Raw genomic sequence first — 25978 nt, 5'->3', positions numbered from 1 at the left:
GTATTAGATTCTTGATATTTAAACAATGAACATTAAGGGCATAGTGAATTAAAATCATGTATCATGAACAAATGGCCAGGCAAACCTACTGAAGTTGATTTGCATGACAAGAACCTGAACTGGTTCCCAATCCACGTTTCTATTGTTTCTTTGAAGTTTCTCTCACTACTTTGCAAAATGACCAAAAAGACACAAAATGACCAACAAAAAGACACAAAATGACCAAAAAAATACACAAAATGACAAAAAAACACACAAAATGACAAAAAAAAACACACAAAATGACCAAAGAAAGAAACAAATTGACCAAAAAACACACAAAATGACCAAAGAAAGAAACAAATTGACCAAAAAAAACACACAAAATTACCAAAAAAGACACAAAATGACAAAAAACACACAAAATGACCAAAGAAAGAAACAAATTGACCAAAAAAAACACACAAAATTACCAAAAAAGACACAAAATGACAAAAAAACATACAAAATGACCAAAGAAAGAAACAAATTGACAAAAAAAAACACACAAAATTACCAAAAAAAAGACACAAAATGACAAAAAAACAACACAAAATGACCAAAAAAATACATTAAATTACCAAAAAGACTAAAACACATGAACACTTTTACACAGTGGAGACAGAGCTGACTTCCAAAATGATTTGGTGACCCCCAGAAATCATCTTGGACCCCAATTGGGGTCGGGACCCCAAGGTTGAGAATAGCTGCTTTAATGAACCGTGAAGTTTCTCTCACTACTTTGCAATGTCTGGTGTATGTTAATTACATTAAGACGCGACTTCACCTGTAACAACCTCCTGTCTTTTGATCATGTAAGACTGAGGCACTGTATAAAAGTATGGAAAGTTTCTTCTGTCGAGAGAGATTGCTGAGAACTCTCTCTCCGTGCTGCACGTAACTAAAGGCTTTGATTGATCACACCGGCTCGCTGCATTTTTTCTTCAGAGAACACTCTCAATATTTTGGGAAGAAACTGCATCTACAATAGCCAAGTTAGTGGATTTTAACCCTTCACTTGCACTTTGAACTAAACTAAAACTAAAGCATTTCAAAAAAATAAATACTGAACTAAAACTAGCAAACTCGCTCTAAAAATTCATTAAAACTAACTGAAATTGAAAACAAATTCACATCAAAATTAAAACTAAAACTAATGAAAAATCCAAAACTATTTTAACCTTGCAAGGGAATTCACTATTACAATGAGGGCCCTCACAAAGATAGAAGAACAAGAATGTGTGTGTGTGTGTGTGTGTGTGTGTGTGTGTGCGTGTGTGTGTGTGTGTGTGTGTGTGTGTGTGAACTGTAGCAGAACGACCACAAAGAAAGTTTAAGTTCTTTCTCACTGCGATAGCTTTAAAGTCTGATCCAGATTCTTTTTTACGGAAGCTGCTAAATCAAAATATTGTGCACAATATCATTAATAAACTGTATTCTTGTCAGTGTGAAAAAACCCTCTGAAGTAAAAAAATAAAAATTCAACACTCAGTGCCCTCTTTTCTTTTGACAAGGACATTTCCAACAGCAGCTCCTGCATGAACAGCAGCCGGGTCGTATATTTGACACCCCTGCATATCTATATGCAACCCTAGCATGATTAGCATCCATACCAGTAACTTTGGCATTGTATACACCAGTGGTGGAATGTAACTAAGTACATTTACTCAAGTTCTGTACTTAAGCACATTTTGAGGCTCTTTTACTTGAGTATTTCCACATTTGTAACATTATACTTATACTTCACTACATTTTAAGGGCAAATATTGTACTTTTTACTCCACTACATTTAGCTGCCAGCTTCAGTTACTTTTCAGGTTCAGAGATTTAACATTTAAAAACATGATCGATGTAATGTCACAACACATTTTTTTTTTTTTACATTAAACCCCATAACAGTATATTTAGTGGTTAAAATGAGTCCTATCTTTACAAAATTAAAACACTGCCTACAAAAATGCACCAATAATAATAATCTGATAAAATATTTAGAATATACAAAACAATCTTAGTGGGTCCATTCTTCATAATGAGTACTTTTACATATACACACACATATGTAATATATATACATACATATATATACACACATATGTAATATATATACATACATATATATACACACACATATGTAATATATATATATATATATATATATATATATATATATATATATATATATATATATATATATATATATAACATGTCTCACATAACACAATGAAAATAAATAGGCAAACAAAGCAAGAAGCACAAACGTGAGAAGAGAGGGAAGAGGAAAGAAAAAAGAGAAAATAAATAAATAAATAAATGAATAAAACAAACAAAAAAAACAACCTACAGTTCATTTAGCTAACGGTCCATCTAATAACACCCACTGTTACAATCCACATCTCCACATAAAAGGAAATCCACATAATGAAACATGCATAGAACTGCAGCTTCCAGCATGTGCAATGCAAACACATTTACCCAGAATATCATTACCCATTACAAAGTCAATAAAAAAGCGAGGCTTTATTATTAACTCCTCCAGAAAAAAAAGTTTAACAGCTCAATATCTACAAAAGAGGTTTATAGGAGGAAGTTTTCATCAAACTCCTTTCAGAGAAATATCTATAATCCACTTCAAATTACATAACACCTAAAAGACCAAATAGAAAACACAATATGGTGGATTTAAAAAGGGAAAAAAAAGAATGAATGGTATTTTGAAAAAAATGCACCAATTCAGGGTTATGTCCTCACGTAATGAAAGACTCCTTGAGAAAGATGAAACAGTGTGAAGTTGCCTCACGCCTGTCAACTCCTAGAAGTGAATTTAAAAGCAGAGAGGACAAACTGACACGCAGAACTGAGCTGAACTCAGTAATTTAGTCAGAGAGTGTCAAGTAGCTAACACCCCAACACTCTCTCTCTCTCGTTAAATCTTAAAAAAAGGCGCCCGGGCATCTTGGAGCACACAGAAATGTCACCGCTTTGTCCGGGGAGCAGAGAAGAAGCTGCTGCACAGCTGGCTGCAGTGGCCCACTTCCTCCATCATTACACATTAATCTAATACAAAAACTATGAGCTGTGGTGCTTCGCATGTTTCTCCAAAGAGTCATTCATTTTTCAGCGCTCACGAGTAACTCGCTCAGTGTGGCCCAAATTTGAATTCTTAATAAAGCAGTGTAATGCTACTCCAGCGTGTAATTGGGAAGCCACTCAGTGAGCCAGAATGATTGTGGCACAGATGTCTGCAGCACCGAGTCCAAAATGCCTTCACCGAGTGTGTGCATGTGTGCAAATGTGAGTGTGTGTACTGTATGTTTGTGCATATGTGGGACTAAAATAGACAGAAAGTACAGGAGAGTTGGGGCTGTCTGCACGTGAGAGTGAGAGCAGCCTGGCTTATTGGGCTAAAATAGACACAAAATGACTGATAAAAGACACAAAAAGACACAAAATGACTAAAAAAAGTCATTAGGCTAAAAACGACACAAAATGACAAAAAAAAAAGACACAAAATGACCAAAAAAGGAAAACAAAATGACTGAAAAAAGACACAAAAAGACACAAAATTACTAAAATAAAAGACACAAAAATGACAAAAAAAATACACAAAATTACCAAATTGTTACGCTAAACACACAAGACACAAATACAATACAGTCACACTACAAGAAAAGTCAAGAAAAGCACATGAGAGTGAGCGCAGCCTGGCTTATTAGCCTAAAAAAGACACAAAATGACTGAAAAAAGACACAAAAAGACACAAAATGACTAAAATAAATACACAAAATTACCAAAATTGTTACGCTAAACACACAACACACAAATACAATACAGTCACACTACAAGAAAAGTCCAAAATGCCTTCACCGAGTGTGTGCATGTGTGCAAATGTGAGTGTGTGTACTGTATGTTTGTGCACATGTGGGACTAAAATAGACAGAAAGTACAGGAGAGTTGGGGCTGTCTGCACGTGAGAGCGAGAGCAGCCTGGCTTATTAGGCTTTAGCCTAACTGGAGCATGATCCATTAAAGTATGATGTGCTATATGTAATTAACATGTGTAAAGCAGTTGTGCAGGCACCTGTCTCTGTGAATTTACATAACGGCACATTTCTTATCTCCAGCACGTTAAAGATTGGACGCAGTCGGTGTGAAATTCCGACCTTCCCTCCGCTGTAAAGATGACAAAACAATCCCTACTTTGGCAAAGTTTAATTGATAAATGTGAAGCTTGGGAGCTTCTGGGGTTTAAAGGGAAGTGTTGCATGGGATTGGGGTGTTAAGCAAATTGCTGATGCTGGTGGCATTTCAGAATGGATATGTTAAACATTCGTGTCAGAGTCGAGGTGTACAGAGACGTCAATTTCTGGATCTGTTCAACCAACAAAATTATTCCTCTCTGAATTCTAAGAGAAGACTGAAAGCGGATGTGGTTGGTATTAAAAGTAATGCTAACTTTATATCCGTCACCTCTAAAAACAGTGTTTTACAACTTTAAAAGACAAAGCAAAGGGTAAAATGAAAACATAAAGATGCAAAAGTATAGTGGGGAGAAGAATAATGAAAAGAAATTAAATAAAAAGTGTGTAATGGAGCTATATAATGTGTTATTTCCACTTTTTAAATTGAATTACTGACATAAATAAACTTTTCTATGATATTCTAATTTATTGAGATGCACCTGTATTAAGTGTTTATATAACAACGAAAATTACTGGTATGAAAATAGTTGAGACATATAAATAAAAAAGAAGATGACATCACATAAAAAGCAAATCTATAAAAATGGCTCAAATGGGGTCAACTAAAAAGTGCTTTGGATAAAAGCGCTATATAAGTGCAGTCCATTAACTATTTACCATTTATAACTTGTCCACTATGTAGCTCGGAGCCAGATCCAGAGGAGAGATAGTAATTTGGAAGAAACCTGCCAACTTGAGCATCTATAATGTTAACGATCAATTCATCGATTAATTTATGTTTTTATACATACTCCATAATGTATGAATACATGCATACATGGGCAAAATAAAAGATATATATACAGGAATATGCAAAAGCCTGTTTTGATAACAGACGCTTTTATTTTGAAAGGACAAAAAGAGACTTCCTGTTGATCTGTAAAACTAACTCAAGTGAGATGATACTGTAAAGATAACGTCCAGGAGTTCAATGTTTTATGTTTTAGACCCCGAAGAGGCATGAGGTTAGTTTTCACAGTAATCTTGCATATTTAAATGTGTTTTGTGTTTTAAATCAGTTTTGGATCAAATTAAATCTAATAATTCATGCTAGCAAGGTTTGATACAGTAAGCTAGTTTTGCTCCAATTAATCCTCTTGTATTTCTGTGTGTTTTATTATTGTTATTGCAACTTTCAGTTTGCAAACTGTAGCTTTATCCAACTTAATTCTCAGCTCATTGGCTTATTGACGTACGGCTGCAGAACTGAACGCTCGGCAGTGTTTCAGTTCAGTGATACTGATACACAGGCAGAGACACAATTAAAATTAAAAAATACACAGATCAATTGAAAATTCCACATGATCAACCAAATTCTTAACGACCATTAATCGATCATCGATCAGTTATTCTCATCCCTAAGTGCTTTTAAAGCAATCAGTAAATTCTTAAAATCAACTCTTAATGGAACAGGGAGCAAATAGCCAACAGGGTATTTGGCGTTAAATTCAGGCAAATGTTGTATTTTATAATCTAATTTATCACCAATCGTTGTTATGCCTTCAAAGCCTCAAACTGATTTAAAATAAGCATAACATTAAATCTAAAATATATTTCTATATCCTCATAATGTACCTTTAATCTCTCTCTCTCACTTTTGTTTTTCTTTAATTTTTACCAAGATTTTACCACATTTTAACGCATTGGCGCTGAAAAAACAACAATGTTTTATGCAAGGCTCAGTTTTGCATTGAAAAGAAAAAAAAAGAGAAACTACAGAACTACAATATTTACAGGAAAAATATGATGCTGCATCGGGGTTTATATTTTGACAGTTTTTAAAAATAATAATAATAATACATTATTTATAAGCACCTTTCTAACACTCAAGGACATTGTACAATAGTTTGAACGAGACAAAATGGAATGAAAACAAGACACAAGATATAAAACTAAACAAAGAAAGAGCTGAGCGGTTACAGAAAAAGGTGCAGATAAAGACTACAGGTTCACATTTCTAAGCTTCATTTTGATGTAAAAGTTGCATGAATTTACAAGAAATCCAGCTGTCACACCAGACTTTTGTCTGACTAATTACGCATGTGACGCATTCTTGATTTGAGAGTTTTACTCAGTGAAAGTCAGGAACTAGTGATGAATGGGATATGTTTCGGTAAACTTGCTGTAAAATATTCCAGGTTTGGGCAGGTGGGTCAAAAATTGGCAAAGGAGCGCTCAGAATAACTTAAAAGCTAAGAGAAACATCGCTTCAAGTAGTCCACTTTCCACCCCTTCATGCCCTCTCTTTCTCTCAAAACACAAACAAACAAACAAACACACACACAAACACACACTCTCCAAGGTACCGTGCAGAGTTGATCGTTGCCTGGGGCAACAACAGAATATACTGGTCGATTTTCAATGATTCCACAATGATAAGAATTGATTTAAAGCAACATCAAACATGGCTTTTCTTCCTCTGAACCGTGACACAATATCTGTTTCCTACAAAATATCTTCTCTCCGGAATATAATGTATTCAAGGTACATCCCTGTGTCAGAGGTTCAATCAGAAAAATAGAGCGTATCAAGAGGGTTTCCCTGACAGATGAACAGTTCTCGTGCCTTTGTAATCTCACCAAGTGGCTGGCACAGGCAGGTAATTTTCCAGTGAAACGAGATTAATGAGATAGACGATAAGAGAGCCATTTGAGCAGGTCTGTTGCTAAAGATGCTGCATGCAAATTCACACAATGTCCATCCTTGAGACTCCCCCCCCCCTTTTTTCTTTTCTCTTCAGTGTGATTACGGTTCAGTTGGATCCACTCAAAGTGAAAAGACAGCTGTGATGAAGTGGATCTCGTTAGCGAAGCCTCTGTTCAGGCGGCGGCCACGATCTGACACTTGTCGTCTGGAGCACATTATCAGGAGGTGGTGGCAACTACCTGTGTTATAGTTTAAAGTAAGTCTCCTAAAATGTGTTTCCTTCATTTTACACTGTTTTTTTCATTGGATGTAGGTGATTTTGGCATGTCCCACACACTGCTCCGCCTACTACACGTGGCCAAGACCAAAGAGATGATCATCGATTTGTGGAGTGTGTTTGGAGCCAGCGGCAGTAGTGCAGCAGTACAAACATCTGGGCACTGTCCTGGATGACACGCTGAAATTTGATGCAAACACTGACCGTGTATGTACAAAGGTGAACCGGAGTCTGTTCTTTTTAAGAAAGCTGTGCTTTAATGTAGACAGGACTCTAATGAAAACAACCTGGTCTCACAGAAATCCGTGAAATAGCCACGAATTTCGCTTAACTCAAAATCCGTGGAATAGCCACGGAATTGCTCAAATTTCCGTGAAACTGACACGGATTTCGCTACAATGCAAGTTAATGACAGTCATATCCCGTGGCTATTGGTTTGTTCCAAGTCACGTGACTTTCAAGGTCCCAGCGGTCAGAACAAAAAACATGGCGGACAGTGAAAAATCAATATTTTGACTTAGTTTCTGCATAAAAATGGATTTTGATCTAATTTCTAGCGAGAAATATATGTTTTATTTTCTAAATATTCACTCAGTGAATGTACATAATCACTTTGTATGTTGGAATAGCCACGGGATATGACTGTCATTAACTTGCATTGTAGCGAAATCCGTGTCAGTTTCACGGAAATTTGAGCGATTCCGTGGCTATTTCACGGATTTCTGTGAGACCATGTTGAATGAAAATGTTTTATCCGGCTTTTCTGTACTTTCCTTTAATGTTAGCTGTTGGTTTGGACCAGGCGGCAACCTCCTGGTCTGAGCAGGGAGGCAAACCATTAAGCTGCATTCTACTGAAAATTCCAGCAGGGGGCGCTAAGTTTAGCTGCAAAAAAAATCAGCCCATTCATTTCAGTGCAAAATGAGAAAACTTCTCACTTGATTTATTACCTCAGATTTTTTTTCAGGACAACACTATGGTCTCAATCGTTAGTAAAAAATCTTCTTCAAGACAATTTGATGTTAATAGTTCTAATAATGGCCCCATTTAGAAGAAAATAGAAGATAAAGAATTGTATGATTTGGGGCGTGGCTACCTTTGATTGATAGGTGGCTAACAAGGCGAGCCGTCATCAGGAGAGAAGCAGAACAATGAGTATATAACGTTATATAGATATAAAAAAGGATGTTTAGCGGTTTTGTCTCATAACTTTAATCCTTTCACTCTATTTTCCCGTAATGACTTTAAGATAGTTTTGTCTCCTGGCTCCAATCATACCTCCCCGACAGACAGCAATTCATCAACATTAACAACTGCAAATCCTCCACTGCTCCCCTCTTCCAAGGTGTCCCCCAAGGTTCAGTTCTCGGTCCCCCTCTCTTCATAATTTACATCCTTCCCATTGGTCACATCATCCGCCGCCATGGATTCCATTTCATTGCTTTGCAGACAACATCCAGCTCCACATTTCTAACAAAGTAATCCCTCCTGCCACCCACTCTACCCTCACCAACTGTATCACTGAAATAAAATCCTGGCTCCAAACACACTTTCTCAAACTCAACAGCGACAAATCGGAAATCATCATCATCGGTCCCAAACCTCTCAATAAACCCACCATAACTTCTCCCTCTCCATTGACGGCTCCACTGTGCTCCCTTCTCCTCACATCCGTAACCTTGGTGTCCTCTTCGATCAAACCCTCTCCTTCAACCAGCACATCAAAAACATCACTAAAACAGCCTTCATCACATCCAGACTCTACTGCAACAGCCATTTAGCTGCAGTAGCTAAACTGTACGGCTTCACAAGGGTCTTCGTATAAACAATCTTCCTATCCTGTGAGACCGCTTTTTCTTTTCCTCCATCGATTTTTATTTATTTTTTGGTATCTGTTTGTATGTTATGCTATGATGTTTGTTTGTTGTGTATGGACTCTTAATTTTACTGTAGTAAAGTAAGTGTTGCGTCATGTCTTGTGGTTCATGTTTGTTAGAGTTTGTGATTGTATATGTGTTGTGACTGTATTGACGGTTGTTGTTGTTGTTGTTTTTGTTTTGTTGATGATCTCGGAGATGGACAATTTGATTTAATGTTTGGACTCCAGAGAGAATAGCTATGATAATGTGCTGGTGCTAATGGGGATCAAATAAATAAATAAATAAATAAATAAATAAATAAATAAATAAATAAATAAATAAATAAATAAATAAATAAATAAATAACAGCCTGCTCTACGGTTCACCATCCAAAACAGTCAAGAAACTACGATACATCCAAAACCAACATGGTCTCACAGAAATCAGTGAAATAGCCACGGATTTCGCTTAACTCAAAATCCGTGGAATAGCCACGGAATCACTCAAATTTCCGTGAAACTGACACGGATTTCGCTACAATGCAAGTTAATGACAGTCATATCCCGTGGCTATTCCAACATACAAAGTGATTATGTACATTCACTGAGTGAAGATTTAGAAAATAAAACATATATTTCTCGCTAGAAATGTGATCAAAATCCATTTTTATGCAGAAACTAAGTCAAAATATTGATTTTTCACTAAAAATGAGTGAACTGTCCGCCATGTTTTTTGTTCTGACCACCGGAACCTTGAAAGTCACGTGACTTGGAACAAACCAATAGGAACAAATATCCATGGAATAGCCACGGGATATGACTGTCATTAACTTGCATTGTAGCGAAATCCGTGTCCGTTTCACGGAAATTTGAGTGATTCCGTGGCTATTCCACGGATTTTGAGTTAAGCCAATCCGTGGCTATTTCACGGATTTCTGTGAGACCAGGTTCTCCAAAACTCTGCTGCTCGTCACCTCACTAACTCTCGTACCCGTGACCACATCACTCCTGTCCTCCATAACCTCCACTGGCTCCCGATCCCCCAGAGAATCCACTTCAAAGTCCTTTCCATCACCTACAAAGCCCTCCATAACCAGTTTACCCCCTACCTGTCTGTCACCTTATGGTGATATTGACTCAGAAGGACACAACCGTTTAAATTTTGCCTACAGCACAAAAAAAAAGCCTAAAAGGATACTTGAATAAAGCCATAATATTCCTGACAAAATGTCTCCAATTTCTAAAAATCTATCCGGATTATTGTTCGCAGAGAGAAATAAAAAACCCTGACAAAAATTTTCCGTGTTGGTGTTCCGAATTTTCTACATTACAACGTCAAGTCAGTACATTGGGGATTTCCATACAAATGGCTTTCTTCTCGGCCCAGATCTCTATCTCTTTATTCTGCAGCCAAGAGATGAATCCTTCCTTCATTTATCTTTAATTGGATTTCCAATATAAACTTGTTATCCTTCAGAGGGCCCTTTATGTCTCCCTCCCCGCACTCCAACTTTCTGGGGGTGACATTAGAAGCTTTGCTCGGCTGCTGCATTATTCATGGAGCCGACCCACACACCCACAGCCAACAAAACGGACCACAACAAGAAGGAATATCCTCTGAAAGATCCGTTCAGCTCTCTCTTGATCCATTTCCCGCGCAGCTTGACGCACTTTAATTCCCTCCCACAATAACATTTAAAAAGAGTGATAAAGCATGATAATGGTGGGTAGAGGCAAAATATCTGTTTCAATGCAATTTTCAACATTGTTCACCAAACTGGAAAGTTCATCTCTTGAGCACTACTCCTGTGAGTTTATAAACTGTTCCCATTTACTTCTTTCAGCTTTGGGAGTTGACTTGCATGAACTTGTGTGGGCTGAAAAGTACTTTATCCCAGCATGCATTTTGCATCAAACAGCAGCAAAGAGTGGGGGCAGACAGTCGAATACACAACTGTTTAAGCCTTTTTAAAAACTTTGGTTCAAATCTTAAGTATTCCTCCATAACATTAAAACATTCATGAATAAATAAGTAACAGTAAACGTTTAGATAAAGTGTCTGTGTGGGTTTTATTTAGGAGTTTAACACACAGTTATCGCCTCACATCTTGTCTTTTTATAGTTCACATTCATGTCTGTTCAGTAGAGGTGGGGGAAAAAGTCTATACAGCTGAAGTGAGATGAATAGACTGAGAATTTTCTCTTATCTGACAAAACAATTCTCGATTGAATGGGACACAAAATGCAGTTAAACAATTAAATAGCAATATATTGTATCACAATACTCACCATATCGCAATGCTTAAAATCGCAATAATATAGTATCGTGACTCAAGTATCGAGATAAAATTGTATCGTGGGGCCTCTGCTGATTCCCACCTCTACTGTTCAGACTCATATAATATGTTTTGTAGACTTTCGGGGAATGTAACATCTTCAACCCTTGTAGAACCTGATAATGTAATAAATTCCCGTTAATGTAATAACCCCGTTAATGTAATAAAAATCTGCACTTGTCCAGTGAAAATGTAATAAAACCTGATAATGTAATAACTTCCCAATAATGTAATACACTTTTAACCAATAATGTAATAAAGTATTACATTAATGGGAGGTTATTACATTATCAGGTTTTATTACATTTTCACTGGACTCAAGTGCAGATTTTTATTACATTGACGGGATTTTATTACATTATCAGGTTCTACAACCCTTCCTACTATAGACCAGTTTTAGGGAGGACACGGGATCATTAGGGGGACACAGCAGGTCAACAGTACATGTCACGTGTGTCTGTTTTAATTAGATACCAATATCTTCATTAAAACTGACCCTGCTGCAGCCTCTGAGTTATTGGGAAATCAGCAGAGGATGCCGGCATCCTCGAAGAGTTCAAGAGGTTGGAGAGGAGACTCTGACCCTTGAGTGTGGTATTTGGTGTGTAGTCCACAAATGTGCATTTGTCTGTTTTTCAGTATGTTCAAGAAATTGATTTGAAGATTGCACTGATGACCTTTAAAGTCTTTTACAGTTTAGCTCCCACTTTAACCCTTCTAGTGCACAACATGGGTCAAAAACGACCCACATTAATTTCCATGTTATTTAATGCTGCTGTGTGTTTCTGTGCTCTATCTTTTGATAACTTATTTCATGATTGAATATTCAAGTATTCTTTAAATATCTTGTTTTTGATAACAATAGATCATTTCCTTTGCTTAGATTTCATTTCCTTTCCTTTTGCTTCTCATAATTTATGAAGAAAAAAAGGTTTTGTATTATTACATAGCTAACTACTTGGCTAAGTAGCTTGCTAAGCTAACTTCTTGGCTAAGTATTTAGTTTTTATCTTATTTTATTGTTGGTGATGTTGGATTTTATCTGCTGAAATGTTTAAATCTTGATTCAACCATGTAAAGTATGTAAATGACTGTTTAAATAAAACTATTTTATTATTACTATTATCTCAAAATGTTCAACTGTTCACGTGTCAACAAAGATTTTTTTTCGGTGCGTGACGAATTTAGATATCAAAGATGTTGTAATATTCCCAAATAATAATTGAATATTTGCTCTGACTTTGTATCAATGACGAGACATAATTTCTCTTTAAAGATAAACTAAGGTTTCAGTGTCTGAATTGAAATATTTGTTGCTGCCAAATTCTTCTGGTTTAGCTGAAGGCAAAGCTGTGGCTCTTTTCTCAGTTGCCTTTGTGTACTTTTGGCTTCTTAAACATGCAGATCTTGCCACTTAAAAACAAATGTGTGGTGCATGATATCGTTTTTATTGCAAATGTACCTGGTAGAGTTAAAAAAAACCTGTTGAATGTAACACATTTGTAGAGCTTTATTCCAGTGGGTAGATTCTCTCTGCTTTTCCCTAAGACATCATTATTTATCAATGCAGTGCTTTCAGCTCCTTCTGATATCTGCAGCCCCAAGAGAGAAGCAAGCCGCCACTGGGAGAAAAGGAAAATTAGCATTTAAGAAAGAAAGAAAACAATTAATAAGTGGTTCAAGCCTCCCACACTTGAGCCCCTGCTTGGTTGTGGAGACGTCAACTCACCTAACCCCCATCAGGCCTGTGTGTGGGTGCGCTAGACTGGCACCGGCTATAAGTAAGCCAGCCAGAGATCCTCGGCTCTAACAGCTTGGCAGAGAGGTAATCGAGGCCTTTCTGTGCACTCTCCAACAGACAGCATTGAGTATTGAAGTGTGTGGGCGAGTGGAGGCAGGAGAGGCGGCTGAACGGCCGCCAGAGCCGAGATAACAAGGTAAATCAGCAACCTGAATACAGGTTCTGGGAGAGTCAAATTAAATCTTAAATGGCTGAGATGAAGGCGTGACGGTGTTTTCAGATGCAACATGTTAAATGTATATACACAGAATTTACAAGCCTCCTTGTAAAAAAAAAAAAAAAATCTTATTTACTGTAACAAAACATCCCACTGTGCATGTTAGATGCTCCAACGCAGATAATTCATAAACACCTTAACCCTTTATAGGGCACTCATTGAAATACTTTCAAATTCCAAATTTCAACCCTAGGGAATATTGGAGGATATCGCATATGGCCAGAATGTGTAAAAAACAACAACATGCGGACCCAGGGGAGGGGGGTCATATTTTGAGAAAAAGGTTACAAATTTATGAGAGAAAAAATCTCAAATTAACGGTAAAAAAGTTACAGATTTATAACAAAAAACATCACAAATTTGTGACCAAAAAAATCTCAAATCAATGGTAAAAAAATTGACAAGATTAAAGTGGCAAATCTACAAGAAAAAAATGTGCAGATTCATGAGATTCTCCACTTTTTTCTCGTAAATCAGCGACTTTTTTCAAGCAGATTTGCAACTTTAATCTAGTAAATTTGCAACCTTTTTCTCAAAATATTACCACAGAGAGACATGGGGACCTCATTTAGATATCCACTGAAGTTATCAAATATAGTTATTCGCCCGATAAAGGGTTAAGGGGAAATAAAAAAAGAAGTGCAATGAAAAAGAAGCACAAGCAGTCTAACAATCTTACAGGATTCAGCCAGACGTTTTCGAAGAAAGTGCAATTATAATAATGATCTAAACCACCTGTTGTAAACATCTTCTCCAATTTATCCTGCTGTAACGTTGACCTAATGTTCCGACTATAACTGCACATTTTTCCACTGCATAGATGGATAATTAAAGACATGGGTGAAATCAATTTTTGGTTTAACCTCCTAATAAAGCAGTTCAGATCTTTTTGGCTAATCAAGAGATAAAACTATGCAGTATTTATCAAAACAAATTATTATGAATACAAACAGCATCAGCAGAATCACAATTTTCATGTTTCCAATCTCAGTCGTCTTCTAACAACTCACTACATCGCTCTCACAACCTCTTATGAGGGTCATGCCCCTAAAAACACTAAACCACTGACTTGTTTGGCTGTAAGTGGAAATAGCCACCCTGATGAACCACCGCTTTGAAGCCTCAAGTTTAGTATTTCAGTCATCGCTATCCTGTTTTTGTTTTTTTGTGGCAAGACTTGCAGCCTGACTGCTCCTGGCTCCTGGCAAAGTCCCTGTTAAATGCCACCTGAATGGGTAAAAAAAGGTTGGGGAAAAAAGCTTCTAACAGAAGGAGTTGTCAGGCCAAAATGCATGCATGAGGCTTTATTTGAAAGGTAACATCTCCTCGTTAGCTGCCATAATTTAAGATAAACCAAAAACAAGTTCCACGACTAAGCATACAAATTGCTACGGCTCTTATTGACTGGTCGCTAAGGTAATGACCTGTCAATAATAAACTAATATAAACTAATCTAACTCTGCTCTCACCTCCCCAACTCCTGTTAGTTTCATGACCTTGGTATCAAAGTGTGTAAGTTCTAGTGTAGCATTAGTTTGAACATCGTGGAGGAGTTGTACTCGTCTGTTAGAGCAGATTAATATGACCCATATTTCCGTTTTCCTTTCTCCTTAGATGGCGCCCAATGGTGGCTGTTGTCATTGTGACAGGACCAAAAGAGGTAGCAAGCAGTATAAAGAGTGAAAAAGTCCAGACAGGGAAGAAGTCAGGGGCGATGGACGCGTCAAACAAATATAAGACTTTCAGTTTTTGTAACTTAGATACATAACTACGTTACCATATATGTACGAGACATATTGTATTTACATAGGATAGATTAAGGTGCTTATTTGAACCTAAACAATGATATTTTCCTTAACCGAGCAGAGTAGTTTTGCTGCCTGAAACCAACCAAGTCATTCTATTGGCTAGAATATAATTGGCTTTACTTTCAGACTAGGTCCGCCTCTTTTAGCATATATGGTCACGCCTACAAAAAACAAATTGAAACAGATTGTATTTCTCCTTTAATCCTTAATAGGGCACTCATTGAAATACTTGCAAATTCCAAATTTCAACCCTAGAGAGTATTGGAGGATATTACATACAGCCAGAATGTGTAAAAAATTGCCACTTTAAATCTCTTAAATCTGCAACTTTTTTTCTTGTCGATTTGCCACTTTAATCTAGTAAATTTGCAACTTTTTTCTCAAAATATTACAGAGTACGACTGTTTCTTGCAGATTTTTCCCCAAATTTTTACATCGGAGGTCCAGGTCAATAAAGTTAATATTATTATATTATTTTCATACTGATTGGTCAGATGTCATGGTGTCACCGTCTGTGACGTGGCCTGATCTTTGCTGATTAGCTGGAAGAAAAATCCATGTGGTTCTACGACATCACAAAGAGACATGGGGACCTAATTTAGATATCCACTGAAGTTACCAAATATAGTTCTTCGCCCAATAAACGGTTAAAGACGTCCTTGATGTGAGCAGCTGAATGGTTTCACTTACTGCACGTCTCCTCCGCCTCATCAGAGCCATCGGGACACTCTGGTTCCCCGTCGCACCGCCAACGTCCCGGGACACACTGGCCATTTAAGCAGGCGAACTCTGCAGGGGCACATGTCTTCCTGGCTGCTCACAGAGACAGAAAAACACCGAAGAGAAGAAAAGTGAGGACAGGCAGACAATAGGACAGGCTGAGAGCAGAAACAGTCTGCAGCAGGACTTCATCTCTGTCATGAAACTGGTCACATTATGTGAATCATCCCTCTCATAAAACGAGATTAAGCTCATCATCTCTCACATTATGTGGCCCTTTCCTTCGCTCGCTCTCATGATATGCCTCTCTAATTATCTCCACTTTCCCCTTTTTTCTTGACTCTTGTTCACTGTGCTGTCTCCCCCTCCCCTCCCCTTCTCCTCCCTTCATCTGCTGATCTCAAAAAGTCTAATCTCTCCTTCAGGTTTTCCATCACAGAGCAGTGAAATGGAGGCTGATTGCTGAACACCGCAAGCTCAGGAAGGTTAAACCTTTTACCTCCCAAACCTGTTTACCACGGAAAAAAGCTACAAGCCAGCAAGGCCACGGGCTGATAAACATGTCAAGCGTGCTGAGAATTGGAAATAAAAAAAAAAACATGTCAGGAAAAGGATCCTGTTTAAGCAGTAAGAAGAAAAGTGAGTGATCAAAACTTTCACGTAGCAGCCCAGAGCTTATCACGCTAGCTACCTTAATCGTGCAAACCCACAGTGTTCAAACATGCATTTCACACACATAGAAACACATTCTCCACCTGTAGCCACCAGGCTGCATGCTTAGCCAGCGAGCCAGAAGCAGATAGAGGTCAGAGCCATTCGATTTCCTCAGCCTGTTACTCCAAGAGGACCTTCAGTATGGTCTAATAAATCACTGGCTAAAGGGCCCTCAGCTGAGCTCTCTGGTGTTGTTACACAGCCACGACTGTTCCTAAACTGGCCCCATCTTGGCTCTGATGCTGCAAATTAGATATAGCGTTTAGAGATGTGCAGGGAGCTTAAGCTTAGCTGAGGGGCTGGAGGGAAAGAAAGAAAGCAGGCAGCGATTTTCCAAGAGTCTGCGTTTGCTGTGCTCGCACTAATCTAACTCGGCTCTCACCTCCACAACTCCTGGTTCTTTCATGACCTTGGTATCAAAGTGTGTAAGTTCTAGCGTAGCATTAGTTTGAACATTATGGGGGAGTTGTACTTGAGTTAAAATGCAGACCGTCCTCTAGGGCAGCTACTCTCAACCTTGGGGTCGGGACCCCAATTGGGGTTTCTGATTTCTGGGGGTCGCCAAATCATTTTGGAAGTCAGCTATGTCTCCTGTCTCCTGTGTTAAAGTGTTCATGTGTTAATGTGTTTTAGTCTTTTTGGTCACTTAATGTCTGTTTTTTTGGTCATTTTGTGTGTTATTTGGTCATTTTGTGTCTTTTTTTGATCATTTTGTGGTCAATTTGTGTCTTTTTTGGTCATTTTGTGGTCAATTTGTGTCTTTTTGGTCATTTTGTTTCCTTTTTTTGTCATTTTGTGTCTTTTTTTAGTCATTTTGTGTCTTTTTTTGGTAATTTTGTTTCTTTTTTGGGTGATCTGAACTGTGCGTGTGAGATTCTGTTCAGTGAGCGGGGGTCGCGGACAACATGCATGTTAAATTGGGGGTCGCAACTCAAAAAGGTTGAGAACTACTGATCTAGGCCTGTGCATCTTCACTTGTCTCACGATTCGATTACTGATTCGATAATTGCATCGAAATGGCCGTACGCCCACTTTCTGTCATACATTCGTTTGATAAATGAGGGCCAATCATTCACACTCACATACACTCCTACGGGCAATTTAGAGTCACCAATGAAACCTAAGCTGCATGTCTTTGGACTGTGGGAGGAAGCTGGAGAACCCGGGGAGAACATGCAAACCACACAGAAGAGCAGTGGGCCGGAGCCGAACCAGCGACCCTCTTGCTGACCACTACTCGTGTACACGCTATGTTATGACTTTACACTCAAAATTAAGATCATCTTATTTAGCTGTTGTAGCAGGCTGCTAAAACAAAAATGTTACATTTGTATCTCTTAAAAAGAAAAAAGATTTCCTTTATTAGTCCCGCAACAGGGAAATTTCAAGAGTTACAGCAGCAAAGTGGATAGCAAAAAACAATATATAGTAGAAAGCAGTAAAAGCTAGAAATATAAGCAAATAAACAAGTAAAAATAAAACAAAGTATAAACAATTTACAATATAAACAAGTAGAAATATAAAAAAGTATCAACAATTAAAACTACAATAAAAAAATAATTAAATAATTCTAAAAAACACCCAATTCTTTTACAAATTGCGCTGACCTTTACTGCCCCATATTAGATAGATAGATAGATAGATAGATAGATAGATAGATAGATAGATAGATAGATAGATAGATAGATAGATAGATAGATAGATAGATAGATAGATAGATAGATAGATAGATAGATAGATAGATAGATAGATAGATAGATAGATAGATAGATAGATAGATAGATAGATAGATAGATAGATAGATAGATAGATAGATAGATAGATAGATAGATAGATAGATAGATAGATAGATAGATAGATAGATAGATAGATAGATAGATAGATAGATAGATAGATAGATAGATAGATAGATAGATAGATAGATAGATAGATAGATAGATAGATAGATAGATAGATAGATAGATAGATAGATAGATAGATAGATAGATAGATAGATAGATAGATAGATAGATAGATCGATCGATCGATCGATCGATCGATCGATCGATCGATCGATAACTTTATTCATCCCCGAAGGGAAATTCCGTTGTCACAGCAGTCCGGTATTCAATTAATCAACACTCCTGTGTTACGTGTTCTATCTGGCATATCAGTTGACATTTCTAGCAACAAAGACGTCGTCTCATCTCAGTTATAACAGTTTAACTGGACTCCTCAGAAGCATTTTAGTGAGTCAATCAAACTGCAAACCTGTTAATGTACTCAGAACAAAAGTGTAGGGGACATGTCCATCTATAGAGCCATTTTCTGAGTCATGCTGCTTTCAGGTTTTTTTTCCTCTGGCTGTCTTTCAATGCACATAAAAACCCACTGAAATGTAATTCTCACACTTACAGTATGGGTCATTTAAGAGTTATCTATGATGTGACTGTAAGTCTTTTACTGCAGCTATGGCACAGGATAGAATACCACCAAGAAGCACTCAGATTAGAAACGGCTTGTCTCTAATTCTAAATCTTCTTTAATTGCCCCATTCTCAATTATCTCCCGTGTCAGAGTGCCAAAGTCAAAGCGATAACGGCTCAGCTCGGCTTGTTGACGATATGAAAAGAAATTATGAAACGTCTAATAGCGTCGCTCTAATAGGACACGTGTTTCGGTAAATGTGTTTTCTGCCTGTAACCACAATCAGTGGCCCTTGTTTCATTTCACTAGAAAAATGTAAATTATCTTCTTTCGCCTTTTCAGCAAAACGTAATGAAGTGACCCCATTAAACTTCCTAGACAAACATCCCCCTCTCCTCCCTTTTGTTCCTCCAGGTCTCTTTCTTCTCTAAACCCCGAGCCTCTAAGCTCGTCACCACTGGAAAATAAACAAAAAACACATTTTTGATTACTGTTTTCTGAGATCACATAAAGCGTGTAGGTTTTCCGGAGAAAAGCTTAAGTGCCACTTGTGTCCTCATTAGGCAGCAGGAATGTGGGCCTTTGTTAAAGGTGAAGACAGATGATTATGGGCCAAACGAGGATTGTCACTTCCTTTTAACCAACACCTCCCTCAAGTGTATGAACTCATTAGTGGTGTGCTCACATTTTGAAGAAAAAAAATGGGGGAAAAACAAACTCGGGTGTTTCCTGTAACGCAGACGAGCATGTATTAGCATAAGGCATGCACGTTTTCTAAACCTATTTATCACTAATGTAAGTAGGTGTGGCGCTGTAAGGAAAAAGACACCCTGAGGTATAATACCAGGTTTAAAGGAAACAGAATAATTAGATTCATACAATTCTGCAAATACAACATATTTCAAATTCTTATTCCATTAATTAAACGGTGGGTCCCTTATTTTTTCTAGGTTTTTATATCATTTTGTAGCTTCCCAGTAGTTTTTCTTATGTATTTAATTCCAAACAGGCACATATTGGCATATATGTTTTGTGTGAAAATGCTATTTTCTAGGGATGGGCATTTAAAGTAATTTTCATATTCGAGTACTCAATGATTTGTAAAAAAAAAAAAGCTCAGAAATTAGTCTTTGATGACGTTTTAAACAGTGGTGGAAAAAGTATTCAGATCCCTTCCTTAAGTAAAAGTACTAATACCACACTGCAGAATTACTCCACTACAAGTACAAGTCCTGCATTCAAAACTTACTGAAGTAAAAGTACAAAAGTATCAGCATCAAAATGTACTTAAGTATGTAGTAAGTATCAAAAGCATTCAATATGCTCCGTGTGGCTCCGTTGGTAGAGAGGTAAACCCACAAATCGGATGGTCGGCGGTTCAGTCCCTGACCATGGCAGCCTACATGTCGAAGTATCCTTGGTCAAGATACTGAACCCCAAATGGCTCCTGATGCTGCGTTCATCAGTGTGTGAATGAATTCCCAATGGTGGCAGGTGGCACCGTTTAGGGTAGCCTCTGCCACCAGTATGAATGTGTGGGTGAACGGGTGAATGAGCGCAGTCTGTAGTTCAAAGCAATTTGAGTGGTCGCAAAGCGATTAGAAAAGCGTTATATAAGTGCAGGTCCATTGACCATTCATGGGCGACCGTGTATATCCTTATCCACAGCCAGTTTGTTTTACGGACAGTGGTCGATACGTTCGTTGTTTGGGGATGCAGAGTACCGGCACAGAAGCAAACCAATGTACTGCTGTGGACGCCAAATGAGTTCGGATCCGAGACAGAAAGTCACACATCAGACAAAAAACTAAGAGATTAAGGCAGGGGTAGACCGACAAAATTACTGTTTTAGTCAAAGGAGTCTGTTGGCTTTGAAGAAAACGATGTGTACTGCTGTGTGAACCAATTTCAAAGAGAAAAACAACCCGGAAAACACTTCCAATAGAGTCGGCCTTCAATCTGACTGAACAGAAAGAGAGATGAAGGCAGAGCTGAGATTCTAAAGAAATGCAACAATCTGTTCCTGACACTTTTTCTGATCGCGTGACAAAGACCTTGAAAACGTATCCGGTACACGGCCTCCGCAGATCAGATGTTTCTCTCCGCGAGTCAGAGCTTCTTACCCAATCCGACTGAGCTCGCTACTCATTTCAGTCGAGGTCTTCAGGGGCCATGGTTCACTTGGCAATAATTACCTAGGCCAGCTCATGCCATCTGCTTGGAATGACTTTCTGTTTTAATTAGGAGCGGGTTTTAAAATGTGAGGCTCGTTGGGGGGGCTGAAGGGGGAAAGTGACAGGAGAATGAGAAGAAGGCAAGTCTTCAGATAGAAAAGCTGAGAAATAAGCAGAAGTGAGTAATAGCGAGAGAGATGGAGAGTGACACACACAGTAATAATGTTTTATGGAATCCTAATGGAAAGTGTGATAGTGAATAAAAACGGGCAATATTACAGTAGATGGCAGGGATAGCACTTAGTCAACGTTAATCTCCAAGACATGTAAACCCACACTCCCACTCCCACACACACACTTACACATTCACACTGTAACCTCCCTGGATGATTAGAAGAAGACTTTTACAAAGCTTTTACACAGCTCCGTTGTATCCAAGAAAAAACACAAACAACAGCAGCGATTCAGCTCGGTGTGAGTCACCTATCGTGAGCATTACAAATGGGACGTGACACAGACAGAATGAGGGCCCTGCACAGGGGAGGTTACCCAGCCATGTTATGTCTCCTGGAGGAGGTGCAGTGGGAAGGAGCTCCACGCTCCGACAACCCCACCTGGAGCTTTCCCCTCTGGGGCCCATGTTGTCGACATTTCACTGCTTCTAATCCTTTTCATCTTTCTTAAACGCAATCCATGTGGATGTGCACGGCAGACCTATATGCTGCATGGCTCTGCAGAGACATTGGGTTGATGTCGAGCTTTACGTGATTATCAGATATGGAGACGTCAGTTTTTCCCCCTAATTGGTTTGACTGATGTATGATTTTCTTCAGCAGCTTTAAGGTGTCAGAGTATAAAACGTACAGTATCAAATGAAATCTGCCTCATCCTTCATCGAGGAGATGCTAACCAGTGGTGAAAGAAGCATTCAGATCCTTCATCAAAAATGAACTTAATGTATCAAAAGTAAGAGTATTCACTATGTAGAATGACTCCACTAAGATTGTTATCTATATTATTGTATAATTATTATTCTTTTTTTATTATATTTATTGGGTTTTTAGAATTAATATGACTCTTTTTGGTTAACTAAACTCACTTAATGTCTCTTTTTTTTGGTCATTTTGTGTGTGTTTTGTTATTTTGTGTGTTATTTGGTCATTTTGTGTCTTTTTTTGATCATTTTGTGGTCAATTTGTGTCTTTTTGGTCATTTTGTTTCCTTTTTTTGTCATTTTGTGTCTTTTTTTAGTCATTTTGTGTCTTTTTTGGTCATTTTGTTTCTTTTTTGGGATGTGCACGGCAAACCTATATGCAGCATGGCTCTGCAGAGACATTGGGTTGATGTTGAGCTTTACGTGATTATCAGATATGGAGACGTCAGTTTTTCCCCCCTAACTGGTTTGACTGATGTATGATTTTCTTCAGCAGCTTTAAGGTGTCAGAGTGTAAAACTTATCAAATGAAATCTGCCTCATCCTTCATCGAGGAGATGCTAACCAGTGGTGAAAGAAGCATTCAGATCCTTCATCAAAAATGAACTTAATGTATCAAAAGTAAAAGTATTCACTATGTAGAATGACTCCACTAAGATTGTTATCTATATTATTGTATATTTTTTTTTAATTATTATATTCATTGGGTTTTTAGAATTAATATGACACATACATTAATGAGGGTTTACATGCCCATATTCTTAGATTTAAAAAAAAGACAAGACCAATAACCACTGAAACAAAGAACAAAACAATGTATAATTATTTTTGATTCATTTCTGTAAGCTTTAATTTATTGTTGTCAAGGTAGGGCTAATTTTAACTATACAGCATATACTTTTATGTGGTGTAATTAGTTCAGTTCAGTTCAGCTTTTTTTTATTTCAAACATGTGCGAGTAACACAACAAAGTAAACTCAAAAACAAACAATTTTAATGAGAATAATCAAAACAAAAATAGCAATAGTCAAAACAAAAGCTATAATGTGAACGCAACATGTCCAAAAAGGAGTAGGATGAAGCATTTGCTTATTTAAACCTACCCCTTCTCCACTGCTCAATTAACATTTTTTTTCCCTAAACATACATATTTACATAATACATATTTACAAAAAAATAGAAAATCAATAGAATTATTTTAATTAATAAAAATGCGTAATACTTTTAAATAAATCTCAACCCAAAATATATATATTTCGGGTTGAGATTTAACATAACATGTCAGGCTCTACTCTCAACATCGTCATCTTCCTGGTCTTCCTCTCTTTGTAGTTTTTATCCGACTATTTTCTCTTTGTGAGTAACTTCGGCATCACGACTTTGACGTTTATTGAAAGCTGCCTTTGGTTTGGAAACAGCTCAGCTTGGTCACCGAAGCAGTTTGGACTGTTAGAGTCACAGCAGCCTTTAGTGGTGCTGATGTGTTATTACTTGCCTTGTGTTACCAATCAGATTTAGTTGTGGACGGGACATTGAGTGAGACAGAGTGAGTGGTGACTACAGATGGAAAAATACGGCTCTTATTTGTTGAATTGGCAATTGGTCGATAAAAAAAAAAGCTCCATCCAGTTTCACTTCCCGACTCTATCCCTGTGAGTCTCTGCTGTTCTGTGTTTAGTGCTAAACTGAGAAGTACAGTCTGACAAAGTCACCAACATGTCTTTAAACTAGGGATGGGAATAATTAATCCATGATCGATTAATGGTCGTTAAGAATTTGGTCGATCACGTAATTTTTAATTGGTCTGTGCATTTTTTATTTATTATTTTATCTCTGACTGTGTATCAGTATCACTGAACTGAAACACGGCCGAGCGTTCAGTTCTGAGGTTGTACGTCAATAAGCCAATGAGCTGAGAATTAAGTTGGATAAAGCTTCAGTTTGCAAACTGAAAGCTGCAATAACAATTATAAAACACACAGAAAAACAAGAGGATTTCCAAACTAGCTTACTGTTAAACCTTAACAGCATGAATTACTGGGTTTAAAAACAAAAAACACACTTAAATATGAAGATTACTGTGAAAACTAACCTCATGCCTCTTCGGGGGTTAAAACATAAAACATTGAACTCCTTGACGTTATCTTTACAGTATCATCTCACTTGAGTTAGTTTTACTATCGACAGGAAGTCTCTTTTCGTTCTTTCAAAATAAAAGCGTTGTTATCAAAACAGGCTTCTTCATAGTACTGTATATATATCTTTTATTTTGCCCATGTATGCATGACGTTATGCATACTGGAGTATGTATAAAACATAGATATTAATCGATTAACCCTCTGGAGTCCATCTATTTATTGAAAATAACATTTTTTATTTACAGTAATAACTTTATTTATATATGATATGTAGACAAGCTGAGAAAGCCAGTTGAAAGTGCATCATAGGAGCTTTCACAGTGTGCCACTGTTTTGTAGTTTTATTATTTATAATTTTTTCTGCTGTTTTTGTGTGTATAAATGGTTTTTAAAAAATGGTACATTTCCATAGACACCTGTGTCTTTTGTTTGTATCTTGGGTTCCTGGCAGCTTTATACTTTGTTAATTAAAATAAAATCTGACTGATCAAGTTTGTGTGGAGAAAAAGGAGCCATACTTGTGATGTAAGGACAGACTGAAAGATGCTGAACAGAGACAGAAATTAATGCATAGTAAGTTGACAAATTTTAACCAAAATCTCCTGGACGTCAGAGGTTTAATTGATAGTTTACATTATAGATGCTTGATGTGACAGGTTTCTTCCAAACTGTTAAAATATTGGTGCAGTTGATTCAGTCACATAATATACATTTTTTCAGTGTGACAAGAATATAGTTTGATGGAAAACACACACAAAAAAAATAGAAAAATGAAATGATTTCATGTCAAATATAGGTAAAGTATGGGTACAAAATATCAAAAAGGAACCTTGAAGAACCTCTGTAGAACTGATGAAACCTCAGAGTGAATATGTATGTGAGTGTGCGGCTCCTGCATGTACATTTTAATGCGTCCTGTCAAGAACTGTGCTCACTCAATCATTCAGTGATGTTGAAGAGCAGAGCAGCAGACAGCCAGCTGACATTCACACACACACATGCACTCCCTAACCCTTTGAAGAAACTTCTTCTTTTTTTTACCATGAAGGATATTAATGACAGCTCTCTCCATTTGGAGGCCATGAGAAGCTTAATAGGTAATGCAGTGATAAGCACATTCTCCTGGGCATTAGAAGACAAATGGCCTCATTAGCTCGGAGTGAAGTAGGGGAGTGTTGTCGAAGCAGGAAACATAATGTATCCTGTTGGCTTAAACCGCCATGCAAATGACTAAACCTTCCGAAATTAATGGGATATGGTGCTAGCATACAAAGTACAGCATGGCATCAACACGAGTTGGGACAAGCTGTTCTTGAAATTGCTTTAGCGAATGATTATAGAATCTAATTAGGCTAATTTGAGTGTTGAGGTTCGCTTGGAGTGCCAGATGCACGAGCAGGAATGCTCTATTTCTATCTCATTTATATTTTAATATGTTGTTGTATACCTACAGTAGGAGCTCCACACTGGTGGATTAAATGTCTCCTTAGAGCGGGTTAGTGATTTCTCCTATTGATTCCATCCCCTTTATCTGGAAGTCACTGTTGTTTCCTGTAGGGTTGTCAAAAGTATCGATACTCAAAAAAGTATCGATACTAAAACGTTGTATCCGGATACAATACTCATTTTGAAAAGTATTGAGTATTTGAAGCTTGTTATCATAGTTGCAGTTTTTTTTTGCGCAACTGTTTTT

General features: G+C 37.5%; 1 protein-coding gene across 2 annotated transcripts in view; it reads right to left on the bottom strand.

Moving 5' to 3' along the window:
• LOC131980218 (low-density lipoprotein receptor-related protein 8-like) overlaps nt 1-25978 on the bottom strand; it is a 155797-nt gene that overhangs the window by 85759 nt on the left and 44060 nt on the right. For both annotated transcript variants that reach the window (XM_059344431.1, XM_059344432.1), the window contains exon 3: nt 15890-16012. In XM_059344431.1, the coding sequence (XP_059200414.1) occupies nt 15890-16012 (123 nt within the window). The remainder of the gene's footprint in view (nt 1-15889; nt 16013-25978) is intronic.

This window comes from Centropristis striata, chromosome 11 (genome assembly GCF_030273125.1).
Source record: "Centropristis striata isolate RG_2023a ecotype Rhode Island chromosome 11, C.striata_1.0, whole genome shotgun sequence".
In the NCBI taxonomy this organism is placed as follows: Eukaryota; Metazoa; Chordata; class Actinopteri; order Perciformes; family Serranidae; genus Centropristis; species Centropristis striata.
This window is presented reverse-complemented; position numbering and strand designations above follow the sequence as displayed.